Source organism: Filicampus tigris, chromosome 5 (assembly GCF_054856515.1).
Source record: "Filicampus tigris isolate MCC_2025a chromosome 5, RoL_Ftig_1.0, whole genome shotgun sequence".
Classification (NCBI taxonomy): Eukaryota; Metazoa; Chordata; class Actinopteri; order Syngnathiformes; family Syngnathidae; genus Filicampus; species Filicampus tigris.
The window spans coordinates 6540001-6562215 of NC_141221.1; the positions used below are offsets into that span (position 1 = coordinate 6540001).

The window sequence follows — 22215 nt, forward strand, 5'->3', positions numbered from 1 at the left end:
GCAGGACAGTGTACTACCATGACGATGAGATATAATTATAATGCACTTCACTAATAGAACTATATACTATATAACAATCAATATCTCTTGCATTATTCCATTCATCAAATTTTCAATAAAATCCCTCCATTAGATTGTTGTAAAAGCTTTTCTAATTAAAGTTTAAGTACTGGAAATGTTGGGTTTTCATCAACCAACAACTTAATGTGATTCACATGCAAGCTATTAAAGTCTTTAATGGAAATCCACACAAGAACGCTGCAACACTGAACGCTTACGCACGTTCTCCTTTTGTCCTTTGATTTGACGGCCTTCATCCCAATTCAGTCAAGACAGGTCAAAGTCACCCCATAATGGTAGTCTGCTTTTCAGGCATATAGCACAGCAGCCATACAACAACACCCTTAACTTTTGTTTGAAAAGGCATAGTTACATATAGTGAGTGTTCCAGTAACTTGCCAAGAAAAAAAAAACGATTGAAAAAAAAATAATAAAACAATTAGTTGTTAGTATTTTAATACAGAGGTACCTTGACGTAGTAGTGACCCATCTTACACATTTTTTTTTCGAGCTTGAAGTATGGTAACGCTCAAGTGGAGTGGGGGGAAAAAAAGAAAAAATCTCTATCCGACCTTTCAGCCTTTTATTGAACCGTACAAACAGTCAAACACAAATACAAAATAAAAACGCACTTTTTGGCACCCGAGTCCGACTCTTTGGCTTCAATGATGTGTCGATACGGAGTCCCGATCTGATACCTCAGCAATACATTTTTTAAAAAAAGGACAGATACAAGTGGTCTGAAATTAATATCAAAATATACTCAGGGTGCTCATATATTTAGCCTTATTGATGTAGTTTTGAAAAAATGACAATGAAATACTATAGAAATTCGAGCAATGGTCACGCTCGCAGTTTAATAGCTACATGTACCGTACACGACGCTCCCATGCTGAGCATTCCGATTATTCGTGTGCAACTTCCCCACTCTCACTAACGTGCCATCGTGAAGTATTTTTTGCTCATTTCGACAACCGGTGCTTTTCCTTGCGTCATTTCCAGTGTCTGTTGTGTAACCGCGGCCTGCGCGTGTTTTTGTGCAGCTGTCCTAGATGTGAGGTTACCAGCAGAGCGCCAGTCTAGCTCACGAACCTCCCCTCCTTCCACCTCCAGTGTGTATACGTGGTGGGAGGATCAGCTAGCTGCGTTTCATAAATATATGTCCATACTGTATACGATATTCAAATCCGTGGATAAATGCTTTGGTGGGCAGAGGGGTTTAGTCATGCTACAAAAGTAACGAGACGAGGAGAACCATGTCGGAAAGGGGGGAATGCAACCTCGCCGAGGGAAGTGATATAGTTGGGGCGCTCGCTTCTCTGTAAGCGAATTAGTTCAGCATTAGTTATTGCGAAACACGTTGCTTGTGGGGGCTGTGTCATAATTGTACCGTTTCTGTACCGCTGCCACCCACACTCAATGCAGATATGGATGGGATCTGTTTTATGATTTGCATACCTGTTAAATGTATTTGCTCGCCGTGCCTGGAGACCGTAGCCTTTTGTTTGCTGCCGCTTGTTTTTGTTCTGCAATCATGCAGGGTGGGAGGCTGGACGTGGGGTGGAGGGGACGTGTTCTAGGAAACAATTTCTCAGAAGACATCTGATGTTACCGTTTGCGTGAGGATCCCAGCATCTGTCCTGTGATTTTTCTTATTTATTTATTTATTTTTTATTTTTTATTTCAGGAAGGATCTGTGGAGCCTATGAGGCCCTTTAGTCACAATCTAGTGGGAACCAAAGCAATGCTAGCCTAATTAGCTGACCTGATTACTATATAGACGGGCACATAAAGTATAGACTCAACCTCGTAAGGCGTAATTACAGAAGTGTATATGCACGGAATCGGCTTTTGTTCTCTCTCAGCGCAACAGTAAACATGCGAAAAGAATGCCAGCACAACAGCCAAGCGTTACGGTTGAGTTAGGATGGTCATGGGTGTGTTTAGAAAGGGAATACTATCATACCGGGGGTCTATAGTGTGGATATACAGTATAGACTGTCCATACCATGACATCAGATCAGCGTGTAAGCCAACGATTCATTAAACAGGGTCATTTGACGTGGTAGGGTAATGCGTGTGAATCCGAGTGTCATTCTGTCTTTCCGTTGACAACGGACTCCATGCAGGCACCATTTCCACATTTGGGGTATGACGGCATGCTAACGCCCGGTCGCTAGGCTGCTAGTGCATATCGATAACAATGACAGCATCAAACCCTTCAAAATATTCTCGCTGTCTCCTGGAATGATGTCAAGGTACCGTAAATGACGTATTACCATTCTAATTGCTCCAGTTATCCAAGTGCCGACGAAGCGAGCAAAGCATCTACATTTGAATTAATGAGCCATTCATTGTTTCATTGAACATGCAGGTCCATGCGTACGTAGACTTGCATGGCTTCTTTTGAGAGGATCAACGCAACTTTGTTGATAAGACCACAAAAACAAACAACTGCAATGTGACAAAGAGCTGCACAGAAAGCTTGAGTAAAATAGAATAGAAAGGACTCTATGGCCACGTTCTACGGCAACATTGAGGTCATGAAAACATAAAAGACAACCAAGAAAAAAATGTTAACAATAATGACAAGCATATACGACTAAATGCAGGATGAGGATAAATGTCCCCAAGGCTCGAGAGTTTCTGACCGTATAGCTTCATGACGGACAGCCGACATCAAGTTGCCTCCCTCCGGCTCCGACCCCGTTGGCCCCTCCCACAGGTGGTGAGCCCCCGGTGACCCGCGTTCGGCGGGAGAAAAATATATTCCAATATTTGTGTACATCATAGGGGTCTTTTTAACTGTTCTTTGTCAGGTCCCCCACCTGGGACCTGTTTTCCATGGGTGACCTCCCAGGGGGCAAAAAGCCCCAAACAACCTAGCTCCTAGGATCATTGGGACACACAAACCCCACACACAAAGATATCTCCTCAATTGTGATTTTTTTTTTTTTTTTTTTTTTTTTTTTTTTAGGAATGTCTGTCCACACTGTTTTTAGCAAGTGTCCAAATAGGATCTGGCACTGTTCACACTGGGCCACATTATTGACCCATCCGACAAGTTGCTATAAGCAACGAGGTCAAAACCGAGGCGTCGTCCAGCATGTGTAGCGTTTGACGTCACCGCTCTGTACGTTGATTGCCGCTCTCTGATCTGGCGCATTGGGTCTTGCGTCGCATAGAGTGACGTCGCGGACAGTCAAAAGTGATCGGTGTGTTTGGAGCTGTTCAGACTGAAACACATCCTGTCCTGATTTGAAACTATGAATGTGGTTTCAATCCGTCTCACAAAATCAGATTTCACGTGCTTTGTGACTGTTCAGCAGGGTTAGTATAGTTTGGGAATTTTAATTATAGTTAGTTTTTATTCCGTTTTGAGTTTTGTTTTTTAAAAATTGTCATTAATTTTCAGGGTGGCTTTGTTAGTTTTTTTAGTTTTTGTTTTTTTCAAAAATACTTTAGATGGTTTTCATATTAATTATTGTTTTGGTTTTTCTTTTTTTTTTTACTTGTATGCAGGATTTAAAAAAACACCTTGGTAAGTATTATGTGTATAAATTCAACGCAAATATTATTTTTAAAACATTTTGATAATAACACATAATAACATAGCATATCTAATAACAGTCCATTGACTTTAAATTACAATAAGTTCAGTGCAGAACACCGCTTCTATAAAGTCAGATGAATGCCGAATTAAATCAAGCGAACTTCTAAAGTGTATTTATGGCTTGAATTCCTGTCGAGAAGTTGATTAAATCTGGGGGTACAGTGTACTTTTTGTTTTTCTATACTGTATATACTTTTTTCATGTATGGAGTGAAAACAGGAGAGCACTTTTTACCTCGCGTTGCATTTCGGGCTGAGTAACGTAATAAACGGTGGTGAGCCATTCACGACAAAACCCCACACCAACTCGTCTCCCTGGAGCGATGTCATTTGTTGGCTCTTTCTAAATGTCTGCTGCTTGAGAACGTCGCTTCTGTGCAGCACACATTTAGAGGACTACAACTCCCCGACGACCGTCCGACCTTCTCTTCTTCCGGCTAACGGCCGTGCCGTAAAATCGAAATAAATACATTTAAAATCAACCCCAAATGCTCGCGTATTAAATAAATTGCCAAAGATGAAAATGAAGGACATTGTCGCTATAATTATAGTTATTTTTCTAAACGTAAAATGTAGTTTCAGTTCTATTCGGTTTTATTCTATTTCATTAACGAATGTTTTTGTCCAATTTTAGTTGTAGTTATTTTGTTCGTTTTCATTAACAAAAACAACTTTGCCGTTCGGACTACAAAAGAGCCATCCGCGTTCAATCTGGACGGGCTCAAATAAATGCGTGCCAAACGGCACTCCTTGGTGGAAATGCCGCGAAATGGTTTTGTCTCATCGCGCCCTTGCCCATTTATACTTGCGCCATAGAGATCCAAACATTAAGGCCATCAGTCCGCGTCCAGTCAGCTGCCGCCGGAGCGCTGATGGAATCCTGACAGGTTGTCTGTGTTTTGGAACGTGTTGTTTTCCCTGCCCATCCATTTCTCTCCTCCGAGCCATGTTTCGCCACGCATCATCACTCTCTCTAGCGCTCTCTTTCGATGACTGCCTCCTTTTTACCTCCTACCGCCCAACCTTTCTCATCGGGTGGGGGGGGGGGGCGTGGGGGGGATTTGGGTCGGCCGGCACATGCGACTACCTGTGTGGGTGAATCCGTGGAAACAAAGCACTCGCACGGCAAATAAAGCAAGCCGCGCCGTCGTTTTCTCTCATTCCCTCACTCTCCACCCGCCCTCCTCTTTCGTCGCCATCTCCGTGTCATTGTGTGCCAGCCAAACCTGTCTAATCAGCAGATTTTCCACCCAAATAATTGGTGGCGGCCTTGCTACCGGCGAGCCTCGTGCCGTACACAGATAGGGAACAGGAACGCTTAATATTCCACACGGCTCGTGCCTGCCCCCTCCTTTCCCGACTGTTCCCTGTGATATCTGACCTCTTTTGTCTCCTGCGCGGCTTGATGTTGATTTTGGAGGGCATTGTTAGCCGCAGCGCCGCCATTGGTAGAGCCGGTCGGTGAAAGGCGGTCGGAGGGGGCCCGTGGTTGGTCGGGTGAAAGGGAGCCTCATTTGCATAAAGGCTTAGCCCAGATTTGGAGCCACTCAGTGAGATCTGAGGAGAAGGGCCCGGGGGCCACGAGGTAATCATCCATGGCCTGTCACAGCGCTGTCATTCCTCCATGTATTTATGTGCGAGCGAGCGAGGAGGGGGCCTGTGTGTGTGCCTGTGCGACTCGTCATTGTTGTTTGTTTGGACCGCTTTGCATCATCCCGCGCGCCCTCTCCTTTTGTTCCAGGGAGACTCGTCCGTGCCAAGAGGGTGGTGGAGGCCTCAAATCCCACAGAGTACGAATATATGGAAGGCAGCATACCCGTCGAGTGGGATGGTGAGTGTTCGTCCCTCTCTGAGCATTGAACCGAGGCCTTCGCTCACGTCTTTCCTATTTTAATTCCACCCTCGCTTTGCAAGATGGGGGTTGGGAAACGTACGGGTTTTTTTATTATTTTTTTTATTATCAAAGACACCTTCTGCCGGCGTTATACAAGCGTGCCTGTAAAATAGCATTCCTTACAAGTGGATACAAACGGTTCCCTCTGTCTCAGGCTGGCTTTATCCACCTTAAACCCCTCATCCCGCTTCGCCCCATCCCTCATGCATTTTCATCAGCATGCAAATAAGAAAAGGGATAAAAGAGGGCCCAGAATCCCCCGCGCTAGCTGGAGGAAGACTTAGAGAATCTCTCTCTTACTCTCACTCTCGCTTTGGTTTTTCCTTGAACCTGCTAGGCTATGCAGCCAGCTCAGCCAAAATAGAGCTCCTTTAAAAAAAAAAGTAGAGAGATAGATATGACAGGCAGAAGAGGGAAGGAGATAGAAGGACAAAGGTACTGATGGGAAATGACAGAGTTTGTGTGCTTTCAAATTCAGAGATCAGAGTGGATCTCTTGCAGGACTCTCAGTGGCCCAACTGGTTGGACGGACTGTTTTCTATCCCGACGCACTCCATTGCTCACTGAGCAAAATAGAGTAGAAACACTCACATCCAACACAGTCTGTTCCAGGACCGTGGTTGGCCTCAAATAGGAAATACAAAGAGGCCTGACATAACATGGCATGTCAAGACCTCATCGGTTTTCACTAGGGCTGCACGATATTGGGAAAAACATGCAATAGGCGATATGGATCTTGACTATCGCGATATCGATATTAATGCGATATTTAACGTGCACGAAAAGGAATGACATTTTTATTATCGAATGAAAGAAGTAAAAAAAATAAAAATAAATCATGCGGCAAAATAAGCAAGGTCAATGTGTTCTTAGCAAATTAATTGTAATTGCCCTAGAGATGATGTCTAATTAATGGATGGCGGGGCGCATGTAATTTTGCAGTCGACTGGTCAAATTCAGATAAAAGCATACAATTCCATAAGAAAATGATTCCATATTCCATATTCCATAGGCCGTTATCGCGATATTGATATTTTTTCGATTTATTGCGCAGCCCTAGTTTGTACAACAGCGTAAGAAAACATGGTAGCTCTACTTACTGTTTTTAACTGCGTGTTTAATATTGAACTTTTTCTGAAACATTTTATTTCAGATTATATCTCTCCATTAGACCTTTTCACAGTGACGTCACACATACTTCCGGGTAGCAAAAGCTCAAGTGATGTTGGGACCACCAGTAAAACAAAACCCTTGCATGTCCTCTGACCAAGGCAGAGCAACTCAACACAACAACAAATTAAAAAAAAAAACTAAATAAAAAATGTAAATAGCTAAACACAACAGCAATTAGCTAATCATGACAACAAATAACTAAACACAATAGCATATCAAAAAACACAACATATAACTAAACACAATGGCAAATTATATATAAAACAGCAATTACCTAATCACAACAACAAATAACTTAACACAACAGAAATTAAAACACAAAAAAAGCAATGAACTAATCACAACAACAAATAACTAAACACAAAAAAAATTTTCTCACCAGAGGAAGTTGGTAAGTGGGGAGGCGTCGATTGGACAAGAGAGCCAGTGCTCCTTCTCGTCCAATCAGCGATGAGTGTGTAATATAAACCCCCCCCCCACCAAGTTATTTTTTATTGTTTTCAGTTCAAGTCAGAGGTAGTCAATCATTTTCTGCCACACCTTACAAGCCTTTTGAACTCTATGTTGTTTGACTTTTGTTTTGCCCCAAATCCCAAAGAAAAAGCAAAACACGCACTCAAGAGTTAATCCGTTGATGCCTCCTGAGTTGACGTTTTACGAGATATGCTGTAATGCGCAAGGTAGCTCAGACTCCAAGTCACTTCTGCCCCCACCCACTACTCATCCCCCACCCACCCCCACTCACACATTTACATTGGGAATTGTCCAACTTCAGGAGCCCTTGGACCCACCACAACTACAGATGAGACCAAGTCGACCAACAAAAAGTTGCAGTTCCTTTAAAAAAAAAAAAAAAAAAGTCTGCTGGTGCTTTTAAATATGACTGCAGGTTTTGTTTGTGTGGGTGTTCTCACTATCTGTTTTTTTAATTTTTTTATTTATTCCTGCAGCTTGGATCCGAGGCAGACGGAAGGAGCCTCCATCTTTAGAGGTACGTCTCCCTTGCCACCACCCAGCAGCAGCAGCAGCAGCAGCCTCCCTGCTGTGATCATGCTTGGACTCTTGGGGGGGGGGGCTTTCAAGGGAAAGGAGAGGCTTTTGATTTGTTTTCTCTCTTTTTGCTTTCTAACGAGGAACTTTTGGGAGCAGCGTTAAAATAAACACCATGTCCTAGTTAAAGCCCGCGGTAATACTGTACCAGTCGATTTTTCAGGTATCTATAGGCTACTTTATGTGAATATTTATATTTATGATTACTTTTTACTTTTAGTCCCTATGTTTGAAAACAGATATTTGTACTTTCTACTCCTGACTTTCGCTGACTAGGCTCGTTACGTTTTTCAACATGTGCGGGTAATGGCACGATGTAAAAAGAGGTCAACTCAACCGTGGTCTTGATTGATTGACTTCATGTGGAAATGTGTTGACGTGACAGTAAAATTCCTTAAATCCTTGAATGGAGGAATATAAATCAGGAAGCATTAATTACAACGGCAATATAAAAAAAAAAAGCCATCCATGGCTTTATTTAAGAGAATTCATGGGGAATGTTGTCAATTCCCAAAATGTTTATCAGTTGCACATTTTGTATTTTTTTATTAGTCTGTTTACATTATGCTAGCAAAGCTATTGGAACACATTGATTTGATAGCATAAAAATAGAGCCAGCTCGCTGTTATATACTTTGTATATTAACAAAAAAATGTATTGTCATTCGCAGGATGAGCACTATCAAACCAAACATATTTGTTCCAAGAAAATGTTCTATGGAGGCCCATTAGTTGAAACACAGCATTCTGATGAATATTGTGTTTTTGGAATATGAGTTAATAAGCAAAATCCACCCGTTTTTAGCCATCTCAGGGGGCGGCCATTTTGTCACTTCTGTCCACTGAAAATGACTTCGAAGTTGCTCACGGCCAATCGTGGCTCAGCTTCAGTAAACAGGTGAGCTATGATTGGTCATTTCCAATCGACAGAAGTGACAAAATGGCCGCCCCCTGGGATGGCCAAAAACAGGTGGATTAACCCTTATTCCACAAACGCAATATTTATCAGAATGCCTTGTTTCAACTAGTGGGCATGCATAGAACATATTCTTGAAAAATATACAGTATGTTTGGGTTGACTTCCACTTTAAGTCCATAGTGTGACCATTATTGCCACCTGTTGTTAGTAGGTGTCATTGTGAGTGTGAATAGTTGTCTGTCTATACGTGGCCTGCGATTGGCTGTCGACCAGTCCGGGGGGTTTACCCCAACTCTCGCCCAAGTCAGCTGGGATTGGCTCCAACTCACCCCTTACCCAATGACAATAAGCAGTATTGAAAGTGGATGGATGTTGAAAGCATAAAGCCCCGTCTGTGTCATTTGGGCTTTTTTTTTGTGTTTTATTTCTGGCTCTCCCCTAGATGGAACGCTCGAGGATGGTCCTTTCTTTCTTCCTCTCGCTAGCGTCGCTCTCTCCGGGTTTTAATTGCTCTTTAAACGCGAGAATGCTGGAAACGGTTTGGGCCCCGCGACGAAATGTGGCTCTATATAGGAAATCCCTCGCTCACTCGTCGTGTCGTCTCTCGTTGCCAGCGGGCCTGTGCCATCCCTGCCCGCCGCCGTGCCAGAACATTCTATTCCAATTTTCTTTGCCTTGTGTCCGCTCGGCGACAGCTGGACCGACCAAGGCTTCACTCCCGGCACATTTACCCTAAACCCCCTTGTCACCCCTCTCTCTTCCCAGTCCAAGTCCGACATAAATTGATTGGATTAAATCCTGTCATTAACAGGCTGGAAAAGCAGCTTGGTATGTTTGTCTCCGCCCCCCCCCAAATTGTCGTTTTTTTGGCCACGCCGCTCGCTTTTCCAGGCCAGCGCGCCGCAGCAGCAGCCCAGTCGGCACGGCCTTTTTATGACATGGCTCAAGTGATGGGGGGTGGTTTAGAGCAGGAATGTTAGTTGAGCAGGCCTTTCCAAGCGTGGAAAATTAGACGTTTCACTCATGGTAATAAATGTCCTACTTCATGCGCGTTTGTTCCTGGCAGTGCCACTTTGAGTCGCCTTTTTTTTTTTTGTTTTTTTGTTACATGTGAGCAGATGCTGCTTTGTGTACCAAAAAAAAAAAGGAGAAGCGCAGTAATTCCGACATCAGAATGTAGCCCGATTTTGGGCCGACAGACGTGTCGCAGACAAACGTACCGTAGTGTCTCGTAGCCGATTTTGAGTTACGCATCGTAGCCCGCGTAGTGTGACATACTCAACGATTGGTCGTTTGGCGTCTGGGGCGCTTCACGTTGACCACCGCCAAAGTCTGTCATGTCCGAATTTTTGTCCGTCTTGCCACATAGTGTGAAATGCCTTAAGGCGTGGGGTGTCAAATTCCAGTCCTCGGGGGCCGCCCTCCTGCATGTCTTAGAGGTTTCCTCGTCCAACACACCCGATTCAAACGATCAGGATCGGGCTCCTGCAGAACTTGCTGATGAGCTGATCATTTGAAACAGGTGTGTTGCAGCAGGGAGAGATGGAAAACAGGCAGGACAGCGGCCCTCGCGGACCGGAGTTGGACACCCCTGTCCTAAGGCCTTCTCAGACTACATGACCTTTTTTGCACATGCACATACACACTCATTCTGTTTCTGTCAGGCACAGGTGTCCAACTCGAGTCCTCGAGGGCCCCTGTCCAGCATGTTTTAGATGTTAGGATCGTTACCAGGCTTCTCAGAGCTTGCTGATGAGCTGATCATTGGGATCAGGTGTGTTGGCGGAGGGATACATCTAAAACTTGCTGGATAGGGGCCTTCAAAGACCGGAGTTGGACACTCTTGCTGTAAAGTGGGAGGGGAGGGGAGGGGGCCTTCTCCCGTATTTGTACTTTATTTCTCTGGACTACAGAATGCAAATGAGCAGTTTTGATCAAACCCACCCTGTGCACAGAGTAGAGAGATGTACATTATGATCAGTGTTCATCAATGTGACTATCCAAAAACGAAGTATAAATAAATATTGACGAAACTTACAGTGGCAAAATGTTTGCCATCTATAGTGATAGACTAGCTTTAAGTGGCTAACTTTACACTAATGTATTTTGCGAACATCAATGGGACGGAAATAATTCCATTGTGCTGCAGACTGATTGAACGATGTTCATTTTCAGGTCGGATGATGTAGCATCCTTTTTTGCAGGTCGCAGTAGTGGTTCTTGATTGACACTTGACAGTTTCAGCACATTCAGCAGACCTGCGCACAGCATTTTAAAGTGTAGACAATAACTCGATTTTATTGAAGCCTCATTTTAGGATTGTTGACAACAATTTAGAAGACTTTTTTTTTCTTTTTTTTTCCTTTTCAGGTAGTTTAAATTATATAGCATATTTTAATAGTCCCAAGTCAACTTGATAAAATTCTAGGGTGTAAAGTGGCTCTAGTTATGTTTTGGCGAAAATGTGTTGCTTTTTAAAAATCGCATCACACTACACCCCAACACAGGATTCTTGAATAATAAAACAAATTTGCACCAGCTTTTCACCAATTGATGGTCCGTGCGCATTTACGCAGGAGCTGGCGAAGAACGAGGCCTACAGGGAGCAGATCAAGCTGAAGGCCATAGAGGTGGAGGAGAAAGACTTGGCCCTGAAAGCGAAGGAATACGAGGAAGGCCTGGTGGCGACGCCGTCCAGGACTGTGGCTACGGGCCACGCGGCCGCCACCAGCTTTGGCAAGCAGGAACTCAGCGAGGAGCCCACTAGCACCGCCAACGCCTTCCAGCCGGGCTCCTGGCGGCCTAATCCCAAACAGGAAGCCTAAAGAGATGGCGGCATAGACTGAGACCACTTGGCCGCATCATACAATCCAACAGAAAGGCCGACTGTTTTCATACAGCTCTTGTGTTGGATCTCTTTCATTATGCTGCTATTGAAGTGGCAGGTGAGTTTGTTTAATATCGGTGTGTCAATAAAATGTAGGAACATGTATCCAAATATTTGTGTTTTCTGACGTTGTTAAACCTAACACACGTGTTTGACAATGTCAAGAGGAGTTTTGTTTGTTGACTCTAAATTGTCTAAAAGTATGGACATTGGTTGCACACACTAAAATCCTGTTGCATCAACTTGATTTCATTTCGTACAATATTCATGTTAGTGAAACATATTTTAATGCGTGCAATCAATGACCAAACTTTATGGAAATCCGACAGACATTGCCCCCATCCCCCCCCTAGGTGGAACTTGTCATTCTGGGGAATGTGGAAAGAAGCCGGAGAGACAAAGCCCATGCAAGTATGGGAGAACATGCAAACACCACTCAGGGAGGTCGGAGCAGAGATTTGAACCCACAACCTTTAAACTGTTCTATCAATAGACATGCTAACACTATACCACAGTGTTGCCCCCTCAAAGGAAATAAGGACACAAATAAAGTAGCTATTGATCAAAGCAGACCTTGGAATAAGGTGGAGTGTTACAGCTCCACATTCCCTTCTGCAAAACATCACATCAAGATTTGATATGCAAGTAAATTAAGTCACAGAATAATTAAACTCTTAAGTCAAGGTACCGCTGTACATTTTCTCCAAGGAACTTAAAAAAAAAGGGCTTTTTTTTTTTTTAAGCAACCACAAAACTTTATTAAATCCATTAGGTACAGAAGGACTTCATTTCAATTGAACACAATGGTGATGTTAAAAATGGAATGCAATGTGTGGCAAAAGCTACACATAATTACAAGCACACTTGTGTATAAAAATGTCAAACAGACTCTTGCTGAGGAAAGTCCGACGGGAATGTCCGTCTCTGCACTGTTCGACCGGTGGGAGCGTGCCCCGCCCCCACCCTAAAGAGTCTGTGCTGGTGGTGAAGGCAACAGATGGGGGGGGGCGGAGGTTGTTTCATCCTCCACACAGCCATCTTTCTAGTTCCTCTTCACCTTGGCCAGGTTCTCCTGACGCCGCAGCCTCCTCTTCTGCTCCTTATCGCGAACCTCGATCATTTTGGCCAGTTTCCACGACAACAGCGCACAGGCGATGAAGAGGGGCGTGAGCGCCAGCAACACGCTGGTCAGGAAGCCATAGGGGTCCTTGGCGGCCCACTCCACTATGTACTGGGCCCATGCTCGCATCATCTCAATCATGGTGCTGGGAAAAGAATTAGCATTAGTGGTTGGATGACCAGTGGGCAAACCGTTTTTTATGCCATGTTGTATTAAATTGTACATTGGTGGAAAATAATAAAGGACAAACGGAATCATTAATCTGAAGTATGTTTGTCATGTATCTCTCCTGTATTTTTTTATGGTGACTTTTTCCATTTAAGTCCTAAATATGTAAACTAGTATCTATCAAGAGGCTTTTTACTTTTTAACTTGAGGTAAAAAGGTGGGAAAACAGAAACAGCAGCAGCATGGAGAAACATGAAGCAGTAACAACAATGAGGCTATAGATTCGGAGGAGCAAAAAAAATCCTCCAAAAAATTCCCCATCCATGGCCTAGTTGAAGAAAATTGACATTGTCAGAGTGTCGACTCAAATAATGACTTGTGGCAAATTTGTCTTGCCAGCCTAAAAAACCTCAACTTCTCGTGTTCCAAAATTCTGTCTTATCTTAAAAACAACATGCAGGTAAGCTGTATTTTTTCAGTTGTAATTAGCCAGTTTTGAATTTTCAATTTGGTCTGTTCTCATTATGTTAGCAAAACGTTGGTCTTTGATGGCATCAAAGCCTGAGACTTGCTATAGTTTTCTTCTTCTCAGTGCCTTTATCCAAATTAATAAGGGAAAAACTACTTTGTGTTTTCTCATTGTTGTACAATCCATATCAATACTGTATATATAATTGACTTTCGTACTTGAGCATTTCTCTCCCTGGTTATCATCTGTCGTTATGACCTGCACACCGAGTAACTATTTTTAAACTGTAAGTTATGGTTATCCCCATTAGGGTCGAGGATGAGCTGGAAACTATCCCTGACGACAAAGGTGAAAGGCTGGACACTACTCACATTTGCGTTGACAACCATTTGCAGTTCACACACATTGATATGTTAATCCTTGAACCCCCAACGTGTTTTATTTGATGTGGTCGGAAGCCAACGCGCACGGAAAGAACATCGCACTTCACACACTAAGACCACAGCCGAGATTCAAACCCCGAACTTCGGAACTGTGAAGCACGGAAGCGTGCCCCTAAACTTTATGCTGCCACACTAGACAGTCTAAATATTGGAGACACCATAGCATAAATTCGATCTAAAACAGACGTAAATAACGTATACTCGCCGATATGAGTGAGTAAAATGAACGTCACACCTTTAGAATAACTACTAATTTGATGCTCGCTACTTGTTCATCATTCAAAACGAACGATAAAAATAGCTCCACGTCCTCAAAAATATCACGACTCGTTTCTATTCATCTGTCGTTAGTAAAATACGTGAAGTTTGATGGCCTCCGTGAGACATTTAAGTACATTTTCGAACAGGATTAGCATCATCAGCTAACCAGTAGCCGGATAACGGCCCGAGTTGCATCAAAGACGAGAAGCTCGACAAGCGAAACGTGCGAACAAATGTGGATTTTAAAAGGTAAGTTGTGATTTTTCGATGCACGCGACTAGCCAAATGAAACGGATACTAACCTACGTGCAGTGATTTCTTTTTATTTCTATCCCTTTTCGGTTTCTTTTCCTGTTTCCGGGTGCAGGGCTTGGAGGATGTGACGTATACACCGTGTTTATCTGGGATTTGTAGTTCGTTACGATGATGAGTCAAAGATGCAAAATGTAAAAACAACGGTCGGCAGAAATGAAAATGAACAATATTTGTTAGAGTTTTCGATTAAAACGTCGTAGATAATCCACAAATGAAGAACTTGGACTGCTACTACATATGACTTTATTATTCATTATTACTTCAATGTTTATAAACAGCATTGGCAGTTAATGTTCAGAATGAATTGACACATACGGTATATAAAGCACACTGTACGCAACACAGGCAATAACATGCATTTTCATTTCTGTTGCATGATTCAGAATTTCAAAAAAATAATAATAAAGCACCAAGGATATTGAATGCAGCCTAATCCAGTCATGCTTCTCTACAGAAAGATATGAATTGAAGTTTCTCAGACAATCCGTCCATCCATTATCCAAACCGCTCATCCCAACAAGGGTTGCGGATGTATGTATGTATGTATGTATGTATGTATGTATGTATGTATGTATGTATGTTTGTTTGTAAATAAATACTTTGGTGCATTGAAAAATATTTAATATATTATAGTTTAATCCAAAACAATATTGCATTTGCATATAAAATAATTATAAGTATCACATAATGTTTGATAAATTGCATTTCATTTTTGGTTGAATCGAAAACAAAAGTCATTATTTTCGATAAGTAACTTTTATATAATTACTGGTATTATATTCATTGAATAAGTTAAATGAAAATATTTTTCATTTTAATTGAAAACAATACTTATATTTTATTTCTAAAAACATAATTAAATGCACAATGTTTTGTATGTACAAAAAAAATCATTACATGAAATAATTTTGATCAAGCAATACTTTTTTCAATTAAATAGTCTAATATTGTACATATAGACGTGGAGTAACTTGTGGTATCACATTATCCTTTCATTATAAAGAATGAGGCGTTTATTGTTGGTGAGTAGTGATTAATAGAGACATGGTCTGCAGTGGAGCGCAGACTATTTGAGGAGTCACGCTGTGAAACACGTAACAGTGTAAGAAAAAAAAAAAACACACACACACTCCAAAACATCTGACACCTGGCTTTTATTAGGGAAAATGTGATCACCAGTAAATTTTCTGTTTGAAAAATCCTGCAAATTATAAAGCAATAACTCCTGTCTGCAAGAAGAAAGGGAGCCAAAAAGGCTCCTTTGGCCCTTTGAGAAAGATGACTAACATAACAAAGCAAGACCTCCTGGCTTTGTGAACTTCCTGTGGGGAAGTATTGAAACCAAATCAGGTTAGGCCACATCTGCTGGCTCCATACGGCACAGATCGCTTTCAACGTGGTTCAAAGGGCAGCCTTTTTAGTCCCCCTCACAAGAGTCGCTACGGGGGCAGCTAGGAACACGTTGCTAGCATTTCTGATTTACAGGCATACTTTTGGCCAGCTTTTATAGACCATTAAGGAGCATGCCGGCAATCTGGTGGCCATTTTGTTAAATTGTTTTAATTATTCCGGTAGTTTCTGGGCGTCTCGTCAGTGGTGGGGAGCCCGGGGGCAGGCGATGTAACCACGAGCTAACACCCGCAAAGCATGGACCAGCTTTCTTGTCGCAGTCGGAACACACACAGGAAGGTGGGCACGCCAAATGACTGTACCGCGGTACCACCATTTTGTATCCATCCACCTCCACTACTTTTAATGGCTGTTAAGGGAAAGTAATCATGTGACTAGGCACTGAGAAGCAAGCAGACCTTTTTGGGGGAGGTAGAAAATGTGCTACAAGAAAAAAACATTAACTTTAGTTAGAGGCTGAATCCGAAATAAATGCCTCTCTCATGCCTTCCTTTTATAATCAGAAAAAAAAGCAGGTAGTCAAGTGTTACTTCTTCAGTTCATACTACTGTATTAGCCCGGACGTATCCCACTGAGAGGCGAACATTTACGAGTGTTTGTGAAGGTAGCGAATGTTGATATCTCATCAGGGTTTGTTCAAGGTTGAAAACGTTCGCCAAACATTCACCAAATATTCGCCAATGGTCTTAGTTCTGCTTGTCGTAAGGAAATTTTGAACGTGGTCAAAATCACCTTGTGACAAGAAAAACTGTCAATGACCATTGAAACTGTTGGCGAATGTCGGGCAAACGTCTTTGCAACCTTGAACAAACACTGACGAACCGTGACGAAAATCCAATGTCCGCTGCTAGGAGTTGGGTGGCGGACTGAACAGATTAATGGACTCTCAATTCATTTCAAAGAAAGAAGAGAAAATTGCTCTTTCATCTAAAATATTTCTTTGTTACCTTCACTTTATCTTTACAGCCGACACTCAAAAGAGTTAGATACAATACTGCATGAGTAAATTGAGTTGAGCTTGGTGTTGGAATGGTTATACTCCTAAAATGGGGTACCACTGTATTATCTTTAAATGTTTTACCTTTGTCATGTTTAGATAACTATTAATTCTGAATTATGTACGTGGATTAGATGTGTGATGTACGTACATGCACAGTTGTATGGTATTGATATGAAAATGGTGATATTAAACAGTGAATTAAGTTGGGTTAGTCCTCACTAAAGACCCACATACCAAGTGCACAGCCCCTTCTTTTCAAATGGTGTTGATGATGATGTCCAGCTCACTAATTTTTACCACAATGTTTCTTGTCTGTTTTAACAGCTAAAAGTCAGCTTTTTGTGGGGCGCCAGGCCTCAAAAAAACAAGCATCATGCTGTTAATGCAGCTCTGGCTCCACTGGAGGAGAAAAAATGAAAGTGGAGAAAAAAGTGGGCTTTCTTGCCCCCCTTTACGCCCGCTGGGAGCCGCCGATACCGCCTCTGGATTAAGCCCCCGCCTTTAAACTCCCAACAAGAAGGCAAAACTTCAAAAGGCCCCGTCGGCCGCCGGGGCTCCGCCCTCGCGCGGCCCGACGGCTTCACAAAGGATTTGCCGACGTTCGGGAATTCCGCCTCCGCTTCCTTTTATAGCAGCACCCCCTCCGAGGCCACGCCCAGTCGTACACAAAGGCCTCTGTGACGACACCTCATCCCCGCCTACATTACCAAATAAGGCTCACTTGCCCATGTAGGGCAAACAATCGGCGCGAGAGTGCCCCTTTTCTCTTCCTTATCCCGTTTATATGATCGGAGAGGCTCGACGAGGCAGGTCGGAAGCGGTGCGAACATGGCCGAGCGAGTCCAGCAGCCTCCAGCCAAGCGGCTCTGCTGCCGGCCCGGCTACAACCCGGCGTGTAGGCAGGGGCAGCGGGCTGGAGGAGTCCTGTGTGGCGGCGGCGCAGGCGGCGGTTCGGGCTCTGCCGCGGGGCAGAGCGGCAAAGCGCACAACCCGGAGTCGCTGCTCGACATCGCGGCGCGCCGAGTGGCCGAGAAGTGGCCTTTCCAGCGGGTAGAGGAGCGCTTCGAGCGGATCCCGGAGCCCGTCCAGCGCCGGATCGTATATTGGTCGTTCCCGCGGAGCGAGAAGGAGATCTGCATGTACTCGTCTTTCAACGCCGGGGCCGAGGAGAGTGGAACTAGCGGGGACAATAACGACGAGACTCAGCTGCCTTTCCTGCGGGGTGTCACTCTGCTGGAGGGCGGCTGGGTGGACAACGTACTGCAAGTCGGTGAGTGCCAATCAACACCAGTGCCAGACTTTTTTTTTTTTTTTTCTATTCCAGTGTAAACAATGCCGGGTATTTCCACGTAATAGTAGCCCACTTCTCCTTTGCCCGGAGCTCTCCCCCTCCTTCCATTGGAAGCTTATATAGCACTTTGTTCCTATTTTTCTGCCTTTGCAGCTCTCCCCCCACCAGCACCGACCGATCCACAGACAAAAGCCCCCCTATATCTTTTCACCGCTGGCTAAATAGACGATATTTAGAAAAGGGTGGGAGGGTTGGGGCGATTTAAAGCCACAGTGCTTCTATTTTGGTTGCCAAACACTCTTTCTCTTTCTCTTTCTCTCTCTCTCTGTCAATGCCAGGACGTATGTGGCTGCTGGATGCAAATGATTCACCTAGTTTTATTACGGGGGAGTGGGGAATGTGGGCTAAGCAGCCCCCTATCTCTCGCCTTTTCCTCCCCTCATCATATTTTACCAAGCGTGTTGGACTCGGAGCTGTCAATCCCACTCCACACCCTTGGAAGCCGTTCAGGATTCTAATCCCATTACCCTCCCCTGGTTCATCTGAATCTGAACGCATCCCGCAAACAAGATTTTATGCATGATCTTCCTCCTCCTCCTCCTCCTCCTCCTTCTCCTCCTTGGCTCGCTATGCCTCTAAAGAATCTGCGTGCAGAGATGGCTGGAGCTCTTGTGGGCTTGGAGAATGTGCAGTGCACAATAGTAGCCATGGAGCAGGCAGGCAAGCAGACAGACAGGCAGGCAGCTCTCCCCTCCTCGCTTCTCCACTCTCCTCTGGAGCTGGCTTGTTTACCAGATTCCCCACTATTAGACTCATTGGACACTCACGCTCCAGGGTTGGGGCTTGGGAACTCGATTGAGCACAGAATTGAGGATAAATGAACTGGTAGTTGCTTGGCAGCACGCTGGACTATTATGGTTAGCATGTCTGCCTCACAGTGACAAGTCCTGGGTTTGAATCTTGGCTTGAAGTTTGTGTGGGCTTTCTTTCACGTCATCTCATATTCCCAAACCAGGCATGTTAAGATAATTAAGAGTGCAAAATTTCCCATAATTGTGAGTGTGAATTTACTCTTTGATTAACTGACCAGTCTTTGATGAACCCCACCTCGCACTTCAAAGTCAGCTGGGATGGGCTTCCGCTCACCTGCCACCATAATAAGGATAAGCGCTGCAAAATGGATGGTTGGATGGATGTCATAGTTGGCAGCATGGTTATTTAGTGGATAGCACATCTGCCTCACAGTCAGTAGATCTGGGTTTGAATCTTTGTTTTCCATACAGGCAGAGCTGGGCATTCCGTCTATGTGACGGTCCGGTCCGTATACCCGTCACTGACGGACGCCCTTTTTGCTGACGGATGATGAATGATGGGAAAAAATTAAAAATAGATGGATTAAGCAAAGACGGAAATCCCTTTATGTAGTCTGCCATTCGTCTGCAGTTATTAGTCTGTTTTTTTGCGGCGGGGCTTCGATGGCCGCAGGGAAGAAAATAGTGTTGTTGATTCGGGGACAGATTTGAGGGACCAGGCTGTCAAAGCAAGCACGCAGGTTTCCAAAGCACAGTGAGTCACTATTTCTGTTCAAATATCGTCCAGCAAGGGGGGTGCGGGGGGTGCAAGTGAAAGTTTAGTCGGACTTGCCGCCGACAGCCCGTTTAAAATTAGAGGCGGACCGGCCTATAGACGTGTGCTATTTTTTTTTTCCCCCGGTAAAAAAGGCGAACGACGGACAACGGAAGGGTACCCACGCTTCAGACGGATGACGTATAACGGACGCTCAATTTTTAGTAAAATGACCAGCTCTGCAAATAGGCTCCAGCTCTCGTGTAACAGTAAATATGACAAGGACATTTAAAATGGATTGATGATCTCTTACTCAAACTTACTTAACCTATTACCCTAAATTAACAACAAAGAACACATCAAACACAATACCTCTTACAGCATTTTCTCAGACGATCGACCCACGAAAGGGTCGACCGTAACCCATTTTGCCCAGTTTTAGAGAACCCTGTCATGGAATAAGGTAGCTTCATCTTAACTAATTCTTGTCATCGTTTAGCATAAACACAGTATGGCAAATGTAAACACAGTTGAAAGAATGCAGCACACTAGCATTTGTGCTAACTTCACTAGCCCAGGCTAAAGTCGTTTTGCGTCAGTGTGAAAGGTTGTAATTGACAAATGAGCGGAGCAGGTTGTCCTAATAATAATAATAATAATAATAATAATAATAATAATAATAATAATATGTATGTATGTACTATATAGGTTCAGGAATAGCTGTTTTTTTCTGAAACAAAAATTATAAACTAAAAATGAAAAAAATCTCAAAAACCTCAAATACATTTTTTTAAATTGAAAATAAAACTAAATTTACGCACACATAAATCCATCTCTGAATTCATTTTGACCAGTGTAATTTTTCAATATTTCTTCCAGGAATGGACCATGGACTTTAATTCAAATGTCATACCTTAGGTGGAAAGTCTTTCTGAAAGTTCTAAACTCCTGTTTCCATGCCTTTATGCATATGGATATACCCACTGTCCATAGCAACTTGAAGAAGATGACCATGACGTCAACCATGAGAATTTGAGCTGCATCAATAATAAACACAATTTTGGCAGGACTCCCACTGTTCAGCGTTCTTCTCCGTACATCACTGGCATGGAAACGGGAGTTCAGAACAGTCATTAGTCATTAGAAAGTGACAATGAATGGACTAGTTCATTAATCAATTTCCCAGCCAGTTGCCCATCCTTAAATGGGAGCGCTTTCCGAATGTTCTTAACTCCTGCTTCCATGCCAGTCTATGTGGATTGACCCCCCCCCTCTGCCTTTAGCTGACGTCATTCGCTAAGTGGCGCCCTCCGTTTAGTCTTGATTGCTTCAAGACGCGATTAATCAGCAATCAATCCCGCACAATCGGAATCATTCTCAACAATCAATTAATTGTCTAATTGGTTACTATGCCTGTCCTTTGTCTGCAAGTGTGTGTGTGTGTGTGTGTGTGTGTGAGAGAAGAAGAGGGAGGCTCGGGGGTGGTGGTCTGCGCATGTGTTTGTGTCCTCGTCTGCACGGGCTGTCAGTCTCATCCGCTCGCAACAGAGGCGAGGATGACAGGCGAGCACACAGCAGGAGGACGCCGGCGTGTTATGCTGATTGCAATTTTCACTCCATTTTTTTTTTTTTTTTTGCACGGGGGGTGGGGCGGGAGGCGGGCGGGGGGGGGAGGGAGCTGTAGTGTGGTTGGCGGTAGAGAAGAAATAAAGCCAAGGAGGAGAGAAAAAAAAAAAAAAAAAGATAAATAAAAGATGCAATCTACTCCAGGGGACAGGCAGCCACTGGAGGATGAGGGGCTTAAAAGCAGGGCAGCATGGGGTAGAGAAAGAGAGAGGGGGAATGGGTGGTGGAGGGGGGGCTGTCAGCCACATCACACAGCACATGTATTGGCCCATCACACACATATATACAGTGGCCTGGAAAAAAAGTGTTTATCCGTGTGTGTGTGTGCGCTGTCACAGGGATGGGATTCATTGTTGATGATGAAAGACAGTAGCGCAATAGAATAGATGCTGAGGTTATTGTGTGCGTGTGGGAGGGGGAGGCTAATATACTTGAATGGATCTGCTGTCGCCGTACTCCTCTCCTCCTTCTCCGCTTCTTCCTCCTCCCCCAGCCATAAAACTCTCCATATTTGCTCCCCTAAGGCCAACTACCAGCCCCCAGTCTCCTGTGATTATTTATCTTTTTCTCAAAGACATTAATCACACACACTTTTTTTTTTTTTTTTTCTTTCCCCTTTCTCTCGACATCCATCCTTTAGCATACATATATCAGACCGGTTGGAAGGGATTGGATAGAGGAAGAAGAGGGTGGGCGGGCGGTGGGCAATGTTTAAGGGGAAGAGCAATAGACGGGGTGATATCAGGGAAGCCCGGAGGAGGCGGGGCGGGGGGTGGGGTTATTGAAATGGTGATTGTGGGAGAAAAGTAACGGATGGCGAAGGCGAGCGAGAGAAATGGATGGCGAGCTCTCTCCCCCCCACCCCCTTGCGAGCTCATCTGTTTCGACGCCAGCCCCCTTCAGATAAATATTCATATGGAAGCATTAGCTGACGGTCCAGCACTCTGTGCAG

General features: G+C 43.9%; 3 protein-coding genes across 5 annotated transcripts in view; 2 read left to right on the forward strand and 1 right to left on the reverse strand.

Moving 5' to 3' along the window:
- ndufaf2 (NADH:ubiquinone oxidoreductase complex assembly factor 2) overlaps positions 1-11705 on the forward strand; it is a 26011-nt gene extending 14306 nt beyond the window's left edge. The window contains exons 2-4 of the mRNA XM_086031519.1: positions 5414-5503; positions 7690-7730; positions 11284-11705. Coding sequence (XP_085887645.1) covers positions 5414-5503; positions 7690-7730; positions 11284-11532 — 380 coding nt within the window. The 3' untranslated portion in view covers positions 11533-11705. The remainder of the gene's footprint in view (positions 1-5413; positions 5504-7689; positions 7731-11283) is intronic.
- A 616-nt stretch (positions 11706-12321) lies between these two features.
- Positions 12322-14472, reverse strand: smim15 (small integral membrane protein 15). 2 transcript variants are annotated; one of them, XM_086031521.1, is made up of 2 exons: positions 14358-14472; positions 12322-12859 (listed from the first exon to the last, which is right to left on the reverse strand). In XM_086031521.1, exon 2 carries the CDS (start codon positions 12853-12855, stop codon positions 12637-12639), a length of 219 nt encoding a protein of 72 aa, XP_085887647.1. In that variant the 5' UTR covers positions 12856-12859; positions 14358-14472; the 3' UTR covers positions 12322-12636. The 2 variants fall into 2 exon arrangements, with proteins under 2 accessions (XP_085887647.1, XP_085887646.1); XM_086031520.1 differs by lacking the exon at positions 14358-14472 and adding an exon at positions 13723-14345.
- Positions 14473-17499: 3027 nt separating this feature from the next.
- The window catches only part of LOC147147073 (zinc finger SWIM domain-containing protein 6), a 76454-nt gene continuing 71738 nt past the window's right edge, over positions 17500-22215 (forward strand). Inside the window, exon 1 of one of the 2 annotated variants that reach the window (XM_086030023.1) lies at positions 17500-18050. In XM_086030023.1, the coding sequence (XP_085886149.1) occupies positions 17609-18050 (442 nt within the window). In that variant the 5' untranslated portion in view covers positions 17500-17608. The remainder of the gene's footprint in view (positions 18051-22215) is intronic. The other variant, XM_086030024.1, reaches the window with a different exon arrangement.

What these genes read in the sequence shown, in the direction of transcription:
- smim15 (XM_086031520.1), bottom strand. Translation starts at nt 13,757, where the DNA reads ATGTGTGTGAACTGCAAATGGTTGTCAACGCAAAT. An exon ending in AAATGGTTGTCAACGCAAAT is followed by an intron (nt 12,860 to 13,722) that starts GTGAGTAGTGTC and finishes TTCTTTTCCCAG; the next exon opens with CACCATGATTGAGATGATGC.